Genomic DNA, 15,372 nt, shown 5'->3' with positions numbered 1-15,372 from the left:
TCACTCTTTCAGTGTTACAATACAGAATATGATAGGGAGCACGTTCATATATTTATAGCAAAGGACATTACCAAAAAGTTAACCTTGAAGCTCTGGCTGAAGGCTACAAGAAACAGCAATAGAAATCTGCTTATAGCTCTTTTGTTTCTAGACCTTATAACCCAAAACAAAATTCGTATTCAAGGGCACAATAATATGCACCTCTCCTTATTTAAAATATCTTTTGTTTCACTAAATTCTATTCTCTTTGTAACAGCGGTGTTCAGGTCTATACAAAAGGAAAGGTGTAGAGTTTTTCTTTAAGTAATTACTACAACATAAATTAAATTCACGTCGTTATCAGCTTGCAAGTTGGTTAAGGAATATTTCATCGCCGATTTACAAACCATTTGCGCATTTATTTAAAGTATAACATCAAAAGGCAAAATGAGCATATTTCAAATTTGAAAGTTCGTCGAAGCTTATACCATTGGCTTATCTCGACTATTTATTCGGCGATAACGATGATATTCGCAAAATACCAATTGGCGATTGGCGAGTAATACTTGAAAGATCATAAGAAAAAAAAACTGGACCTAAAGGAAGACAACACGGGAGAAACAGGATCATGCAAAGCGATGCGTGCTGAAATCAACGATAAAAAATGCCAGGAAGTGGTGAGTAGGAGAGCTACTCTCCTCGGGTTCGCAAAATTCTACCAGAAAATACGCGTCAATTACAGTAATTAGCATTTTGTGTAGAGGAAACATTTTCGTTGCGCTCAGTCTGCCTGCATCGTGCAAATTCACCGCGAAAATCGTTTAAACAGATCCATTAAATTTTTTCGGCCACGTTGCTTTCACCGTCCGACTGTAAATGAAAATTTCACCAACGCGACGAGCTTGTAAACCAACCATGCGACATTTCGAATTCTGACTTTGTAATTACACTAGCCGATAAATCGCATCGTTTCATATTTATATACGTATTGGTTCACCGACTATCAGTGTTCTTTATCTAATCGAACGTTTATATATATATATAATTGGTAGATTATTAATAAGCAATATATATATTATATATCAATATATTTAATTAACCTATACATATAACATATATAATTAACCAATGTATATAAAATCCAATGAATTATATATATATGTGATTGGTAGATAATAATATATATTGATTAACAATAGATGTATTATATATCAATATATTTAATTAATCTATATACATATGTGATACATATAATAAATTAACGTATATGTATACCAATGAATTATATATAATATATGTAGATAATAATAAACAATATATATATGTATTGATTAACGATAGATATATTATATATCAATATATTTAATTAACCTATACATATATAAGATATATAATTAATCAATGTATATGAATACCAATGAGTTATATATATATATATAATTGGTAGATAATAATAAGCAATATATATGTATTGATTAACAATAGATATATTATATATCAATATATTTAATTAATCTATATATCTATAACATATATAATTAACCAATGTATATGAATTCCAATGAATTATATATATATAATAGGTAGATAATAATATATATTGGTTAACAATAGATATATTATATATCAATATATTTAATTAATCTATATACATATGTGATATATATAATAAATCAATGTATATGTATACCAATGAATTATATATATATAATTGCTGGATAATAGTAAGCAATATATATATATATATATATATATTGATTAACAATAGATATATTATATATCAATATATTTAATTAATCTATACATATATAACATATATAATTAATCAATGTATATGAATACTAATGAATTATATATAATATATATAGATAATAATAAGCAATATATATATGTATTGATTAACAATAGATATATTGTATATCAATATATTTAATTAATCAATGTATATGAATAGCAATGAATTAATCTCGAGATATGTATTTAACGTAAATTACGTTCGTAACAACGAGGATGTTCATTTATTATCGAGAGTAGATACACAGATGCAACTTAATAATTCATTGTAATTAATGCAGTCGGAACATGCAATTTTAGGTCGATTCCGTAATTTTCGTAATATTCATGTACGTTACATATAAATACATTTTTAGCTGAAATTTTCATACCGTTCCTGTTTTCTCGGATCCTGTATAAATCTGTGCATAAAGGTTTATGCAAAAGAAAACGGTTTTTCAGGTATACCGGGACGAATATATCTTAAAGATGCAACAGTCGAGAATGGAAGCGTTCGAAAGAGTAGATTCTTTTGAAGCATCGAACGAAAGCGAAGTAGAATAGCGTAAAGCCGAGAGAACTCGAACCTCTCGATATGTACGGTCGAGGTCTAAGCTCGGGATTATCCCTTGACTACGAGTATTAAGGAACAGGATCGGAAATTTGAATCGACATCGTGAATTTGAGATTTCGAATGAACGAATTTGAAGCCAAGATGTTCTTGTATCGAGAAAGTTCAAAGATAATGTTCCTTCTCCAACCTTCGGTGAAAGATTTCACGTGATCTTTCGACACCAAATTACAGGAAAATCGAGAATTGTCAATTTGAAATACGAATCGATTAAAGCTAGTGAAAAAAAGATTCGATTGTTATATCGAAGCGATTACTAGTAATCGCCTTTGCCGTGGAGAAATATGATTGCCCTGAAGGTAGCTAATTTTCTTTCTCTCAATATTTTAGTACCTCTTTTACGTCTCTATCGATAATCTAATCGATAATGGTCTCGAATCGCAAACAATTTCAGACGAGAAGCTGAAATATCGAGCTTGTTAGTCTATCAAATTGTTTAATCGTTCTGTAAATTTGATGCGTCGCTATGAGGTAAATATAATCAAGTGTATCAAATGTGCACAAGTTAATTGCTTTGCTGCAGCTCCCATAATGTATAATATTTACTTGTATTAGTGTTTCGATCGATAACCGACGTTCAATCCAATTTTTAGTTTTTGTTACGTAATTACCATTTCAAGAGAGTAATAAAAGTAGTCTATAACGTAGTTTTACGATGCAAATCAATAATATCAGAATGTGAACGTGATATAGACTTGCGAAGATTTACATGACATACATAGTTATAACAAATTGGAAACACGATCTTAATTTGCGATTGCAATGAGTAATAAATTATAATTGTAAGCTATTATCATGGAACCATAAATTATAGGTTAAGATTGGATAAAGTATCAAAATCTATCGATTCTTATAATAAAACTCTTTATAGACACGATATATATTTCTATAAGCACTGAATTACTATTTTTGATTCATTGGACAGGTGAAATTTGGAATGCGAGATGTAATGCGAAAGAATTAGAAGCTTCTTCTTGTTCTTATCTTTGGCTAAAGGGATCGACTTTATCGAGTTTTCCATAGTACTCGATTAAGCTTGATTTTGATTGCGTTTTCTTTTCGTGCATTCTCGTCAATATTTCTTGGTTTCCTACCGACTACTTTTTCTTATTATTATCGATTTCTTGTCGTTTCAGTATCGTTCTACCTTCGCGAATAACTTGTTTTTCGATCGAGTTCGTTCTACGTTTGAATATTCGATGATCGTTCTTGTTTATCGATCGTCTGGTAAATTAAGCTACAATTAGATAACGTACAGTTGAGAGGACTTTGTTAACTGTACAAGTTCGGTCACGACGTGCTCACGGTTTCGACAAATAACGCACTTCGTTGTAACCCTATCGACGCTATGGATCGTGACTGGAACTACTAACGGTTTACTCCGCTTAACGAGCACTGAATAACATCGTGAGACGATATGTCTCCTTTTATATTACTTTATTAAAACAAATAGTTAAAATTACGCTAGACTTGGACAATTTTACGTACTGGTCTGTGTACACGCAATGAGGAAATTGAGTCTAATGAGATAGCCTCTTTAGACTATGGGTCTTCCAAAGAATAGAAACTAGAATGCATTTAAAAAAGAAATTTCTGATAAATGTTGGAAATGGGCCGCACACATTAATATTGAGAAAAACGGGGATTGTATCGGCAGAGCGCCATCTAAGGAGTTTGAAAGTTGACGGTGAAAATTTAACTGTACGGTTGCGACTACCGCGACACCTATATATTTGATGGATTACGATACAAATCTGTCGTTCGTTTGCTTCGATGCGCGACAAACTTGGAAAGCAACTACATATTTGTTTCTACTTTTTACTTGAACTTCTTGATTCTATAAAAATTTTCAATATCTTTGCTACACGTCGGAGATGGAAGTTTACCCGTTTCAAAACAAACGTGTTGAAAAGTTGCACGTAATATAAAACGTGTCTAGGAAAGATAAACGCAAGTTGTTCGATCCAACGTTAACCTAAAAGCAGTGTTATCGATATATGTAGGTTCTGTCGTTTCAGTCTTAAAAATTACATTCAGTCTTTCGAATTACATACCAATGAAAGCGTCGATTCAATTTTAGTGAAAACAGTGCTTCTCTTTTTATTTTCTTTCCTTTTACGTCCACATATCTACGATCTTACGTTTTTCGATATAAGAAAATTCGGGTTTCGACTAAACCCGGTGGATAGGAAATTGTTGTCGAAAAAGTTTAACAAACAGTATCATTAAATGTTAGAAAGCTATTAAAAAACGCATAAAAGCTTCAGATATAAAAAAATGTTGTAATTTGATAAGAGTTAAAATTTGTTCATTCTTTGAGAAGCTTGGTTAGTTGCGATTTTTATCACATAATATATTTTGCAAATGGATGTCGTAGCTATGGTTAAAGATAAAATTCGGTTTACGCCAAGAGATTCTGAGAAATTATGTAATTTAAATTGCAGCTGGTAGATATTTGGAAAAACGAAAATCTTAGTTCTAACTTTTTAAAACTAAGCAACTGCGTATTTTGCAAACTTCTTATCCAGAACTAAATGGAGAATACAGCTATATATATTCAGGCAACTTTTAAGCAAATATCGTTGATAAAACAAGGCAAATTTCACCTCAGTTCTACGTAAATAATGCATGCTTCCTGGACAAAGTTTTCTCTGCTGAACTGAGAAAACTTTATAGATTTATATTCCCGTTACCACGACTGCAGTTTTTGAAACTTTCTCGCGCATACGCTTTGCGATTTTTTCTTTCCCTTTGCTCCTTTTAAACCGTGGAATCGAAAATGATTCGTATCGAACTACGTGAGTCTAATTTTTAAATTGATCACTCGTATATCGCACGTTTAGCGCATAATTTCTCTTACAACGACGACTAATCGATTATTAATCCCTAAGTGGGAAATACATTCGTCGTTGATTCTCCTCGTTGGACCGTGCACTTATTGCGATGTGTGTGATTGTGTGTGGTACACTTGATTAGCCGAGTTGTAGTGTCACACATATATGAGTATGAGTGTGTGTGGTAGTACGTGCGTGCGCAGCGTCTCGTAAAACAGAAGAATGCAACTGTTCCGTACGCACGGTGTTAAGGAAGATGGTGAGACAAGAAGAGTGCTGAGACGTGTGCAATCTGTATCTACGAATATCTCGTAAATCTCATATTAAATAAATCTGGAACTATTTTAAAACCATTTCTACATGTAATGTGAGTGTTCCTATACATTTATTTCGGCGACTAAGACCCACAATTCTCAACAGTACTAAAATTAAATCTCGCTAGATTACAAGTGAAAGATAAAGGCTTTTAAAATCTTTTCGAAAACCGAACAACTTACAAGGCAGAACATTCATGATTCAACGATGCACGAGTTCGATTTTCGCTACTTTCTTCAACTATGGGAAAACTTTGTAATTGAAAGAACCTCCACTGTAATTCTGAATCTCAAATGTTCTCCCACAGTTCGCTTCAAACAGCGACTTTTGTGGACTTTGAGAAGTATACTGCATTGCAGGTATTGGTATCCTCCTCGCGGTTTCATTTTCAATCTTTCTTTGCGAAAACAACGAGAATTTGATCGGCATTACTCTAACTTTACACATCCGCGTTTCTTCCTTTCGACATTTATTCCAGCTACATGGATTTTTATATAAATCACGAAAATCTTCTTACACATTTCGAACGCATCGACGCGTAATCGATTGTAAGGACGTATCGTTTTTATCGCAAAGTATGTATTTTATAACAATGGCTTATTAGAATTTGGCTACATCGTTATCGTAACGTAACTGCAAAATGTTGAATCGAAAAGGTGATTTAAATCGTTTAGCTAATTTAACTGTATCATTTCGGTACGAAATGGTTTATTAACGATGAATGAAAAGTAATGTAAAATGTGAGTGTCTAAAAGTTGTTAAGAAGAATAAGCTGCGCGAGAAAGAAAGTAGATAAATGTTAAAAGTCACTTACTGAAGTATGGACGTCAATGAACATGGTTAATATCATGGGGGTCGCGGCGAAAAATTACTGGGTACTGAACTTGTGACGTAGATTAACTAACATCCATCGATCGTCATAAATGCCTTATCTTTATGTCGATCCATACGTCGATTTTCAGACAATATATATCCATTGTAGGAGCTCATAAAACGCAATTTTCTTAATATGCGTTTCGATATATCATATTCCAACTAAGGTCCCATCCGGCTTTATACGGAAATTATGTGGGAATTGAGAACGCGCGCGTGAAACGAAGGATACGACAGACAATCAACACACTTCACACAGTTAGGAAAATCGTAGATTTCGATTGTTTACAGGTACGTAATTACTGCTTCGATATCCATCGATCTGCACTTTCTTTAAAGATCATCGACATCAAATTGAAATCGATGAGACGTAACGCCATCAGTCTGCTATATCTCTTACTACTCATATTATGGCTGCTACTATATACAGTGTTTTCCAATAGTTGGATGCATGGATCACACACAGTAAGAAAATTTTCGGTGCTCGCGATAATACAATCAAAGAAAAGAGAAATGTTAGAAATCTTAGAAATCATATTGAAAGAATTGATAAATTCGTTTATTCAGCTGGTGATAATTGTTTCCTTCGAATGAAACGTGGTTAATCTCCTTTAACTATGGTTAAGTACCTTCGTTTGCGTTTTATACCGACCGAGTTTGTTATTCGAAGTAAGGATGAAAGAATAATTGAAGTTTTTATCTGCTCTCTTTGCAATTTAAGGGTCGAGCCCGAAAGGATTATGCTCTTTGCAACATCCATGAAAAAAGTACACGGAAAACCACGCGCGCAATTAAATTTTTATAATCAGTTTTCGTCGCGACCTTTATCTTTCCATAAGACAAAAAGTAGTTGATTCGCGTCATCCAGCTAACTTCATTCCGAACACTGCGCTAGTTTTCATCCACGTCGATTTGTACGTCCGGATAATTAAACGACATGACCCGAGCGAATTAGCTGGAAATATCTCTATGCGGGATCCTAGTTTATTTGCGAGATGATAGTTAATTAGAAACTTTAGATACAACCTTGTACTTTGACTTACTTAGTTAATCGTCGTCTCGATGCAGGAAAAAGAGCGCAAAAGTGGTAAATGTTGATATAATTTTGGTATTTTTTCATAGCCTAGAAAGTTTGCAACATTTACGACAATACTTTCTAACAACTTTGTGTGAAACAGCTGCAACTCGATTTTAATGTTCGCTCCTTTTCGGCGAATAATTACGATATTGCTCGAAAGTTGTCGTTCGGAAATGTGATTCGAAACACAGGTAAATCCGCTTTGCTTGCTTCGGATTAAATTCAACGAATTTCGTTTGCATTAGCTTCGAGTTAGATTGGACTCAACTTTGACCTGAATCACGATTGGATCTGGGCTCGTTTCCCGTGTCCATATCCGAAAGAATGGACATTTTCCAGAGGCGTGACGTCGTGGAAATCTGAAGCGAAAGCTAACCTTTACGGACGGGGCCTCTCGATGAGCGAGCGTCGCTGTGAACGAGAGGTATCGGCGCGCGCAGTTGAGAAAGTATACACGTTGAACGATTGCGTTATTCATTGTTGAAGCTTGTATCATTTTCTTCAATATTTAGTTCATCATTACTATCACTATCTGAAGCACTGTTGTCGTCTTCTATCTTGTCAGGTTCAAAATAACATTCGTCATCACTACTATCACTATCGAACATGTTCTTTCTGGAACTTTTAGGCAGCGTGTATAAAGTATTATAAAAAATATATAAAATATATAAAAAGCTTGCTGATTCGTCTGGCAGTGCCATTGAAAGATTGAAATTCGTTCTGAGTCGACCATCATCCTGCATCGCGAATTTATGGTAAACGGAAGATAAGATTTCTAAAGATCTGTAATTTTCTTTCACCAAAAACATAATACTGTTTAGTTCACTATACCCATGCATAAATACGCGTAAGATTATTGCTCAGAAAAATAGACATACAATAGACATTTTTATATATCTCGAAATAGAAAGAGCAAACGCGTGGACAAATGTGTTATAGAAATTCTTTATTCAAAAATGTTAGAAATTAGGATTTCCAATGGCTCCTATTCTATATGATAATGTATTGATGGATGGATTTATTACAGTGAATTAAACAGAAAACGATGATTATTTAACGTGAACTTAATGCAGTAGTGTGATATCACAACTCTCAATTAACGATTCTTCACTCTTGACGCACCGGTGACTAACTGAACACTGCTGCGGTGCCGGAATATACTGATGGCCGTTAGGCCTACTTACGCTTTATCGTCAACATTGTCTGTATGTCGGCGATCTTTTCGCGGTGCTATGATAGAGACGAAAGAAAGAGAAAAAAGAGAATGTAAAGAGAATCGTTGTGCCAAAAACTAAACACTAGTGAAAATGTAGAATTTTCCTAGAAGTGAGACCCATTTCAACAGATAACACCCACCCGAGGGAGGAAAAGTTGCAAAACACTTGTTAACCTCTCACATTGTTGCATTACTCGTACGACCATTTTTCAGTTGAAGTCAGGTTTGCAAGACGAGGTCATTAAGTTTCTTATAGGTGCGCTAAGTGCTCTTCGACGATCGCGACACGTTGTATACACGGCCAATATAGCTCCTGGTGCACATTCGTAACATCACGCCTTGGAAATGTCATTCCCATTTTCTTCGACGTACAGATCTTCCGTCGCGTGTAAGCTATCGATCGAATTTCACGCAATGAAACGCCCAAATGGCTCTCTATTCTAAAACGAGTCTAACCTACGGAAAATGAATCTTTAAAAATTTTCAATTCGTGCTAATTCGAAACTTCTTTCGTTCGGATAAAATTTTGGAAAAAGTTTTGTAGCGGCACATAAGTCAACGGAAGATTCGAATCGGAAGAGACTCGTATTATTGTGCCGTGGAATACCAACGTTGTTTTAGTTTGCTAGTTTCAAAGGTAAACGAACTCCGGACAAAATAATATCGCCGTTATTTGTAATCGTGAGGTAAATTGGGTATAGGACGTGTAGAGTGCCAAAGAAATACTCGGCGGTGTTTAACAGTATGTATTTATTAACATTTCTTACTTTCGACTCTTTATGTACCACTCTCGATTTCGACTGACCTTTCTCGCTTCTCAGTCACCACTCAACTGTTTTCTTGATCCGATTCGTTTCTTTTTGTCGCCCCTCGATATCCCCACTACGCACGCGTTCGTTAGGCGTCCGCGACCGTTGCCGCGTACGCCTTCTTCCAAGTATTCGGCGGAAGGACCGTAGAAATATCGATGGCGCATTAGGCCTGTCGGCATTTCGGTGATATACTTGTACCGACGAAACCGTTGGAAAGTTTTGTTGTCGAGTGCTGCTACAATCGTCAACCGGAGTTACATATGAACTCTAACTAACTTTTTATAATAACACCGGTCGATACAAATAGACGAACGTGCCCTCTAGTTCGTTCAGTATAACGAATGATATACAGTCGAATAGCGAGCGTAGAGATGAACAGTAGCATCGAGCGAGCAACGATTACGACCGGCATAAACTATCTCTGTACTTCTACTTGAAGTTATTTTAATACACACCGACTATTACAATTTTATTACTGGTTTCTTTTGTAAACAAACAAACACGTGTAACAGAGCACCTCAGTTTAAATAAAACAAACACTTGCAAGAATAAATCGGGATCTTTATCAGAAACAAATCGCGCTGTCACGGTTTGAACGAGAATTGTTCACTTAAAACGTTTGCAATGAACATGGTGAAAAGTACAGAGATTTTAATCCAAGATAAATATCTATACCTTTGCTCGAGCACTGATTGCAATGTGAAATCATGCCGCTGAATAAGTACGTGCCGTTAAAAAACTCGTCACGTAGAAAATTTATCGTATCGAATATCCCGAAAAAGTTTGTTTCACATCTTCCTTCCATTTAACGGATCCAACACGTTGGATGCTATGCCAGTTTTACAAGGTTTGGCCGTGTCACCACGATGAATTTTTTTATTATGCGGTACATATCATGTTGAAATATTACCTACAAAAGATATGTTACGGTGTATAATCATTAACGAATTTATCTCACTGAGGTCACCGGTGTCCCCCGGGGCCACCGATAGTGCAATTTCGCTCGATTCACTTATTTTTTGCGATTATCAATTATTTCATATTGTTTCTTCGCGTTGCTAAATAATTGTTCTATGTTGTTGCGTCCCGGGGCCTACCACAAATCATAATCCATCCCTCGGTCATACTTATTCGGACCCGCAACAATTCTAAAGAACCGTCACAAGATTTAGCATTTTTTACTTTACTGTCAAGGCCTTTAAACATCATCAAACATCTTTCAAGTCGAAACGTTCCATAGGGTTATTGTCCGTTAAGGAAAAACACGGAAAAAGCGTGTTTTTCACATGTTCGACAGCCACTGGTGGGGGACGCACATAATAGATGTATATTCCATGTATAAATAAAACTATTTTTACAAGTTTTATACTGCATTAATTTTGTCACATCATTGTAGTAACAATAATAATAATAACAAATTTATAACTATTGATATTTGTTCAAATTATGTATTTCTATTAATCTTGATGCGTCGGTCATCGATGACCACCACGGCCAAGTTGAGTGCCGGTCACCGGTGACCTCCACGACGCCACGACCAAGTTGAGTGTCGGTCACCGGTGACCTCCACGACGCCATGGCCAAGTTGAGTGTCGGTCACCGGTGACCTCCACGACGCCACGACCAAGTTGAGTGTCGGTCACCGGTGACCTCCACGACGCCATGACCAAGTTGAGTGTCGGTCACCGGTGACCTCCACGGCGCCATGATCAAGTTGAGTGTCGGTCACTGGTGACCTCCACGGACGCCACGACCAAGTTGAGTGTCGGTCACCGGTGACCTCCACGGCGCCATGACCAAGTTGAGTGTCGGTCACCGGTGACCTCCACGGACGCCACGACCAAGTTGAGTGTCGGTCACCGGTGACCTCCACGACGCCATGACCAAGTTGAGTGTCGGTCACCGGTGACCTCCACGGCGCCATGACCAAGTTGAGTGTCGGTCACCGGTGACCTCCACGGCGCCATGACCAAGTTGAGTGTCGGTCACCGGTGACCTCCACGGCGCCACGGCCAAGTTGAGTGCCGGACACCGGTGACTCCCATGGCATTCAATGTGTTATAACGTTGTGCTCTTAAGAAGTAGAAACAGCATTCATGAGGTCTGGCGTACAGGCAGTGGCGTAATTACAAAAAGAAAGACGTTAATGGAGGCAGGTGGGAAGAGAAATACGCTCCCAACAGATATACACACTCTTAATGTCCTCCTCGACAGCACGTCGAGACGATATACGCCACTAACCCCTTTTACGCTACACGTACGAGCCCCCTAATGACTTGGGGATGTTTTTTCAGCCATGAGGGAGAAAACTTGTTAAAGAATGTGCGAATGAGCGAGAGAGAGAAAGAGAGAGAGAGAGAAAGAAACACGCAGCAGTTGTTTCTAGCAGAAACCGCTTATCTTTTGCTCTGGTGTTTCGAGCATGTCGCGGTATGCCACGGCAGCTGAGTGCTAGCGCGTTGAACAAAATTCCCTGGCTTTTGTTCAACTCTGGCGTATCGCCGTGATGATTCCGCCTACATGCACTCGTGAGATCGCCAAGGACAAAAGCGCGCTGGAAATGCTGGTTCTCGTCCGATCGCCAGAGTTAAGCAGCGCGTGTCGCGGAGAGTACTAAGATAGGTGATATCGCTCCTTGGGAATTCCGTGTTATCGTTGATTATAATCTTTTATTTACCGAATGTCCAGCTGGTACAAATTGTACAGTACAAATTAAATAATAAAAAAAAAATCGTGAGATCTGCCAGCTATTCAAAATTGCCACTCCCGCAGCGACATTCTTCGTACGGCTAGTTCGATTTTCTGATTTCTATTCGATTTTCCTTCGACCGTGCAATGGGTACGAGCTTGTCAGACGTTACGTGTAAACGTCGTTTTTATTTTTCTTTCCTTTCAGAAAAAAGTTTCGTACTCTTGTTAATCTATTCCGTCGCTTCCAATCATTTTCGATTCTTCTTCGATTTCTTTTTCGGGGAACGCTACGTCTCTGCTAAATAGCTTGCTACGTAATGAACCTCCACGATTTATACGAGCACAGTTTCAAATGATATTTAGATAAGGATCCGTAGAAACTTTTGACCGTTTTATCAGTTGAAATATCAATCGGATTACCCTACTCGGCGAGCTTACGATCTTGGAAAGGTAATTCCTTTATTAAATCGAGTAAAAGTCTTTCAAATGCTAGAGCAGCACGGTATCATGAAAATACACGTACACGTAAAGAAATTTCTTTCCAGTTCGTTGTTTATTTGATCGTATATTTTTGTCTACTAACGCAAGAAGCAAAAAGTTTGCAATAGGAAAAGGAAGGTTTCTCCTTCCGAAAAAACTGTCGAAACTTACCTGAACGCCACCTACTCCAACTATGAAGAGCAGTTGAACCATAAAAAGAGCTGCCAAGAGATTCATAAGGATCGTACCCGCCAGGCTTCTTAAGTCCGAGAATAGGCTGTAACATAACGAATGTTCTGACTTCCATCTCTTCTAGAAATCAGATAACTCCGTATAACTAACTTCGAAGTAGCGCTTTTCAGCAGCTTAAATTTAATTATACACTGTAATGTTAAAAATGTAAATCCGACAGAAAATATTTTCCTTGTTTATTCCTTGAAAATTCCTTCTTTATTCATAATAATACATATATAATATATATTTTCTTGGGCAATAAACGTTGTATGTATATATAAAAAAAAAAACACTAATTTGGAAGAAAAATCGGTAGAGTTCCAGCACGAAGACGACAAATGGGTATGCAACGCGCGAAACCAAATAAAAGATACTCGAACCGAATAGTACGCGGTAGGATATCGTTGCATTCTCACGTACAGACAATTTGCATTGCTGTATGGAGAAGAGTAGCAGACAGAAGAATACAAAATAAAATTTACGTCGTGATTCGCGTCAAAGGAGAACTGCCTCCTTTTCTTCGTCTCTCTGTTTCAGTAATATTTTATTCGACTGCTAGATGAGAAAGGAAATATTCGCACGAAGGAAAAATTACAAATTGTTCGGAATGAAAATTCTGGGAATTATTTATGGCCTTGCGCGAACGATACGTGTTGAAAGGTATCGCGCGATACAGATGGTACAAGGAAACAGACAAAGGGTCCGCACGAGTGGCTTCGCGAGCAATCCGTCGGCTGTGAATAATTCATAAATCAAACAAGCTGGTCGAGGTTGGTCAAGGTGAAACTGGCCTCGCTGCTTATCTGTGTTTCGTCCCCTTTTTATTTTCTAGAAAGACCAAACCGTCGGCGTGCGACGAAATGGAACACCGCGTTAATAGTTTCTGAAATATTATTGTTTCTTTCTTAGTAGAAGCGTAAGATGATACGTCCAAAGATGGCGAGTTAAAACATACACGTAATAGCGATGTTGCACGCTATTGGTCATTTTGAAAGAAATTCTCACGATTGCTTTCAAGCGTGCGGCTACTTGCGTTACCGTCGGAAAGCGCAGTAACGAAAATCTTAGAAATGGTCGTACTTTCTTCGAGTGGTACGTCTGAAAGACACACGGAATTAGATTTCTGCTAAACTGAAAAGTTTCGACGCAGATCTTGTTCCCGATATATCAACGGAGACTGCAGCAAATAAATAATACACGGCGTCATGCGTTGTATCGATTTCATACGTGCGCGAGAAATAAAGTAACGCTAGTGGTTTCCAAGATTTTAATATACGTTACGTGCAAAGTTTGGTGTTTGTGAATGTTCGTTCGTGAAAGAAAGGAAAAGTAACGAAATTGAATTCTAGGAGGATGAAGTAAAAAGGAAACAACGGAGCTTATTTCAGAAGAAAGTTTATCGGAAACTAGAAATACGGTTTCCCTCTGCTTCACTCAAATTTGGAATCAAACCGATCCTATCGTAATCTGACCAAGATTTTTTTTATTGAATTTCCGATTCGAATCTTGAGAGCTTCCTGCTTTAAAAAATTTCCATCGTTTTCTTTAGTTACAGTTCGAAAGAATTTTTGTTCAAACGTTGTATTTAACGGTCACCGATCCAAAATTATTTGCATCTTCTGCGAGCTTTTGCTTTTCAACGCAAATACTGGCTTTGCTAGATGCTCGCGCAACCGCTAAAATGAAAGCTCTGTTTCATTTTCTATTTCGATGACCACGATACTTCGCTCAAAGGGTAAACTATGTAACTGCAATGAGAGCGAGAGCGAGAAAAGGGAGAGAGAGGGGGAGGGATACAAAGAGCGAAAACGAAGCAAAAGAAAAGGAGAGATAAAAGGAGAAAATAGAAATACGCGGTTTACCGTCTCTATGCGCCGATAAGCAACGAACCGCGCACTTTATTAAAATTCCTTCGATACGAAAGTCATGTATACCTGCAATTCGAATTGATATCGAGTTTCACGATATTTCTAGCGACCGCGACTAGTCGGATTTCGCAAACAGACCGCGTTTCGAAATAACGTACGGAAAGGAAAATATCCCACGAGCGAATTTTCGACAAATATACTGTACGTATACCGAGCTGATGCTCGGATCCTCGTCGCAACGAACAAAGTATGTATTCTGTCGCATCTCGTTTTCCATTTGCAAGATGTACTTAGCGAGAAATTACATATATATATATTCGATATATATATATCGAATCGAGAATCGATTTTCTAAATTACCGTCCTTCTCTCGTGATCTAACCTATTCAGTAAAATGGCTGCCGGTGAAACAAAGCAAAAGTAAATATGTCGATTAGCAGGTAGTTTGAATTCTATAGAATTTACACCTACCCTCTTTGTGTTGACAATTCCAGTGGAAAAATGTAATTCACTTCGTCTTCTGGTTTTATTATAAATTTTACACATTCTATTCTTTCACCTTTTGTGTTTTCGTTCATGGAGGATAAC

The 15,372-nt window shown here is 37.1% G+C and overlaps 1 protein-coding gene and 1 long non-coding RNA gene across 3 annotated transcripts in view; one reads left to right on the top strand and one right to left on the bottom strand.

The window, feature by feature from the left end:
• LOC117242754 (latrophilin-like protein LAT-2) overlaps positions 1-15,372 on the bottom strand; it is a 71,394-nt gene that overhangs the window by 10,547 nt on the left and 45,475 nt on the right. For both annotated transcript variants that reach the window (XM_033509667.1, XM_033509669.1), the window contains exon 2: positions 12,854-12,959. In XM_033509667.1, coding sequence (XP_033365558.1) covers positions 12,854-12,959 — 106 coding nt within the window. The remainder of the gene's footprint in view (positions 1-12,853; positions 12,960-15,372) is intronic.
• Positions 1-15,372, top strand: part of LOC117242757 — a 51,703-nt gene that overhangs the window by 11,815 nt on the left and 24,516 nt on the right. The gene's annotated exons all lie outside the window — the stretch shown is intronic.

Source organism: Bombus vosnesenskii, unplaced genomic scaffold (genome assembly GCF_011952255.1).
Source record: "Bombus vosnesenskii isolate JDL3184/JDL3185 unplaced genomic scaffold, Bvos_JDL3184-5_v1.1 scf7180000016278, whole genome shotgun sequence".
Taxonomy (NCBI): Eukaryota; Metazoa; Arthropoda; class Insecta; order Hymenoptera; family Apidae; genus Bombus; species Bombus vosnesenskii.
This window is presented reverse-complemented; position numbering and strand designations above follow the sequence as displayed.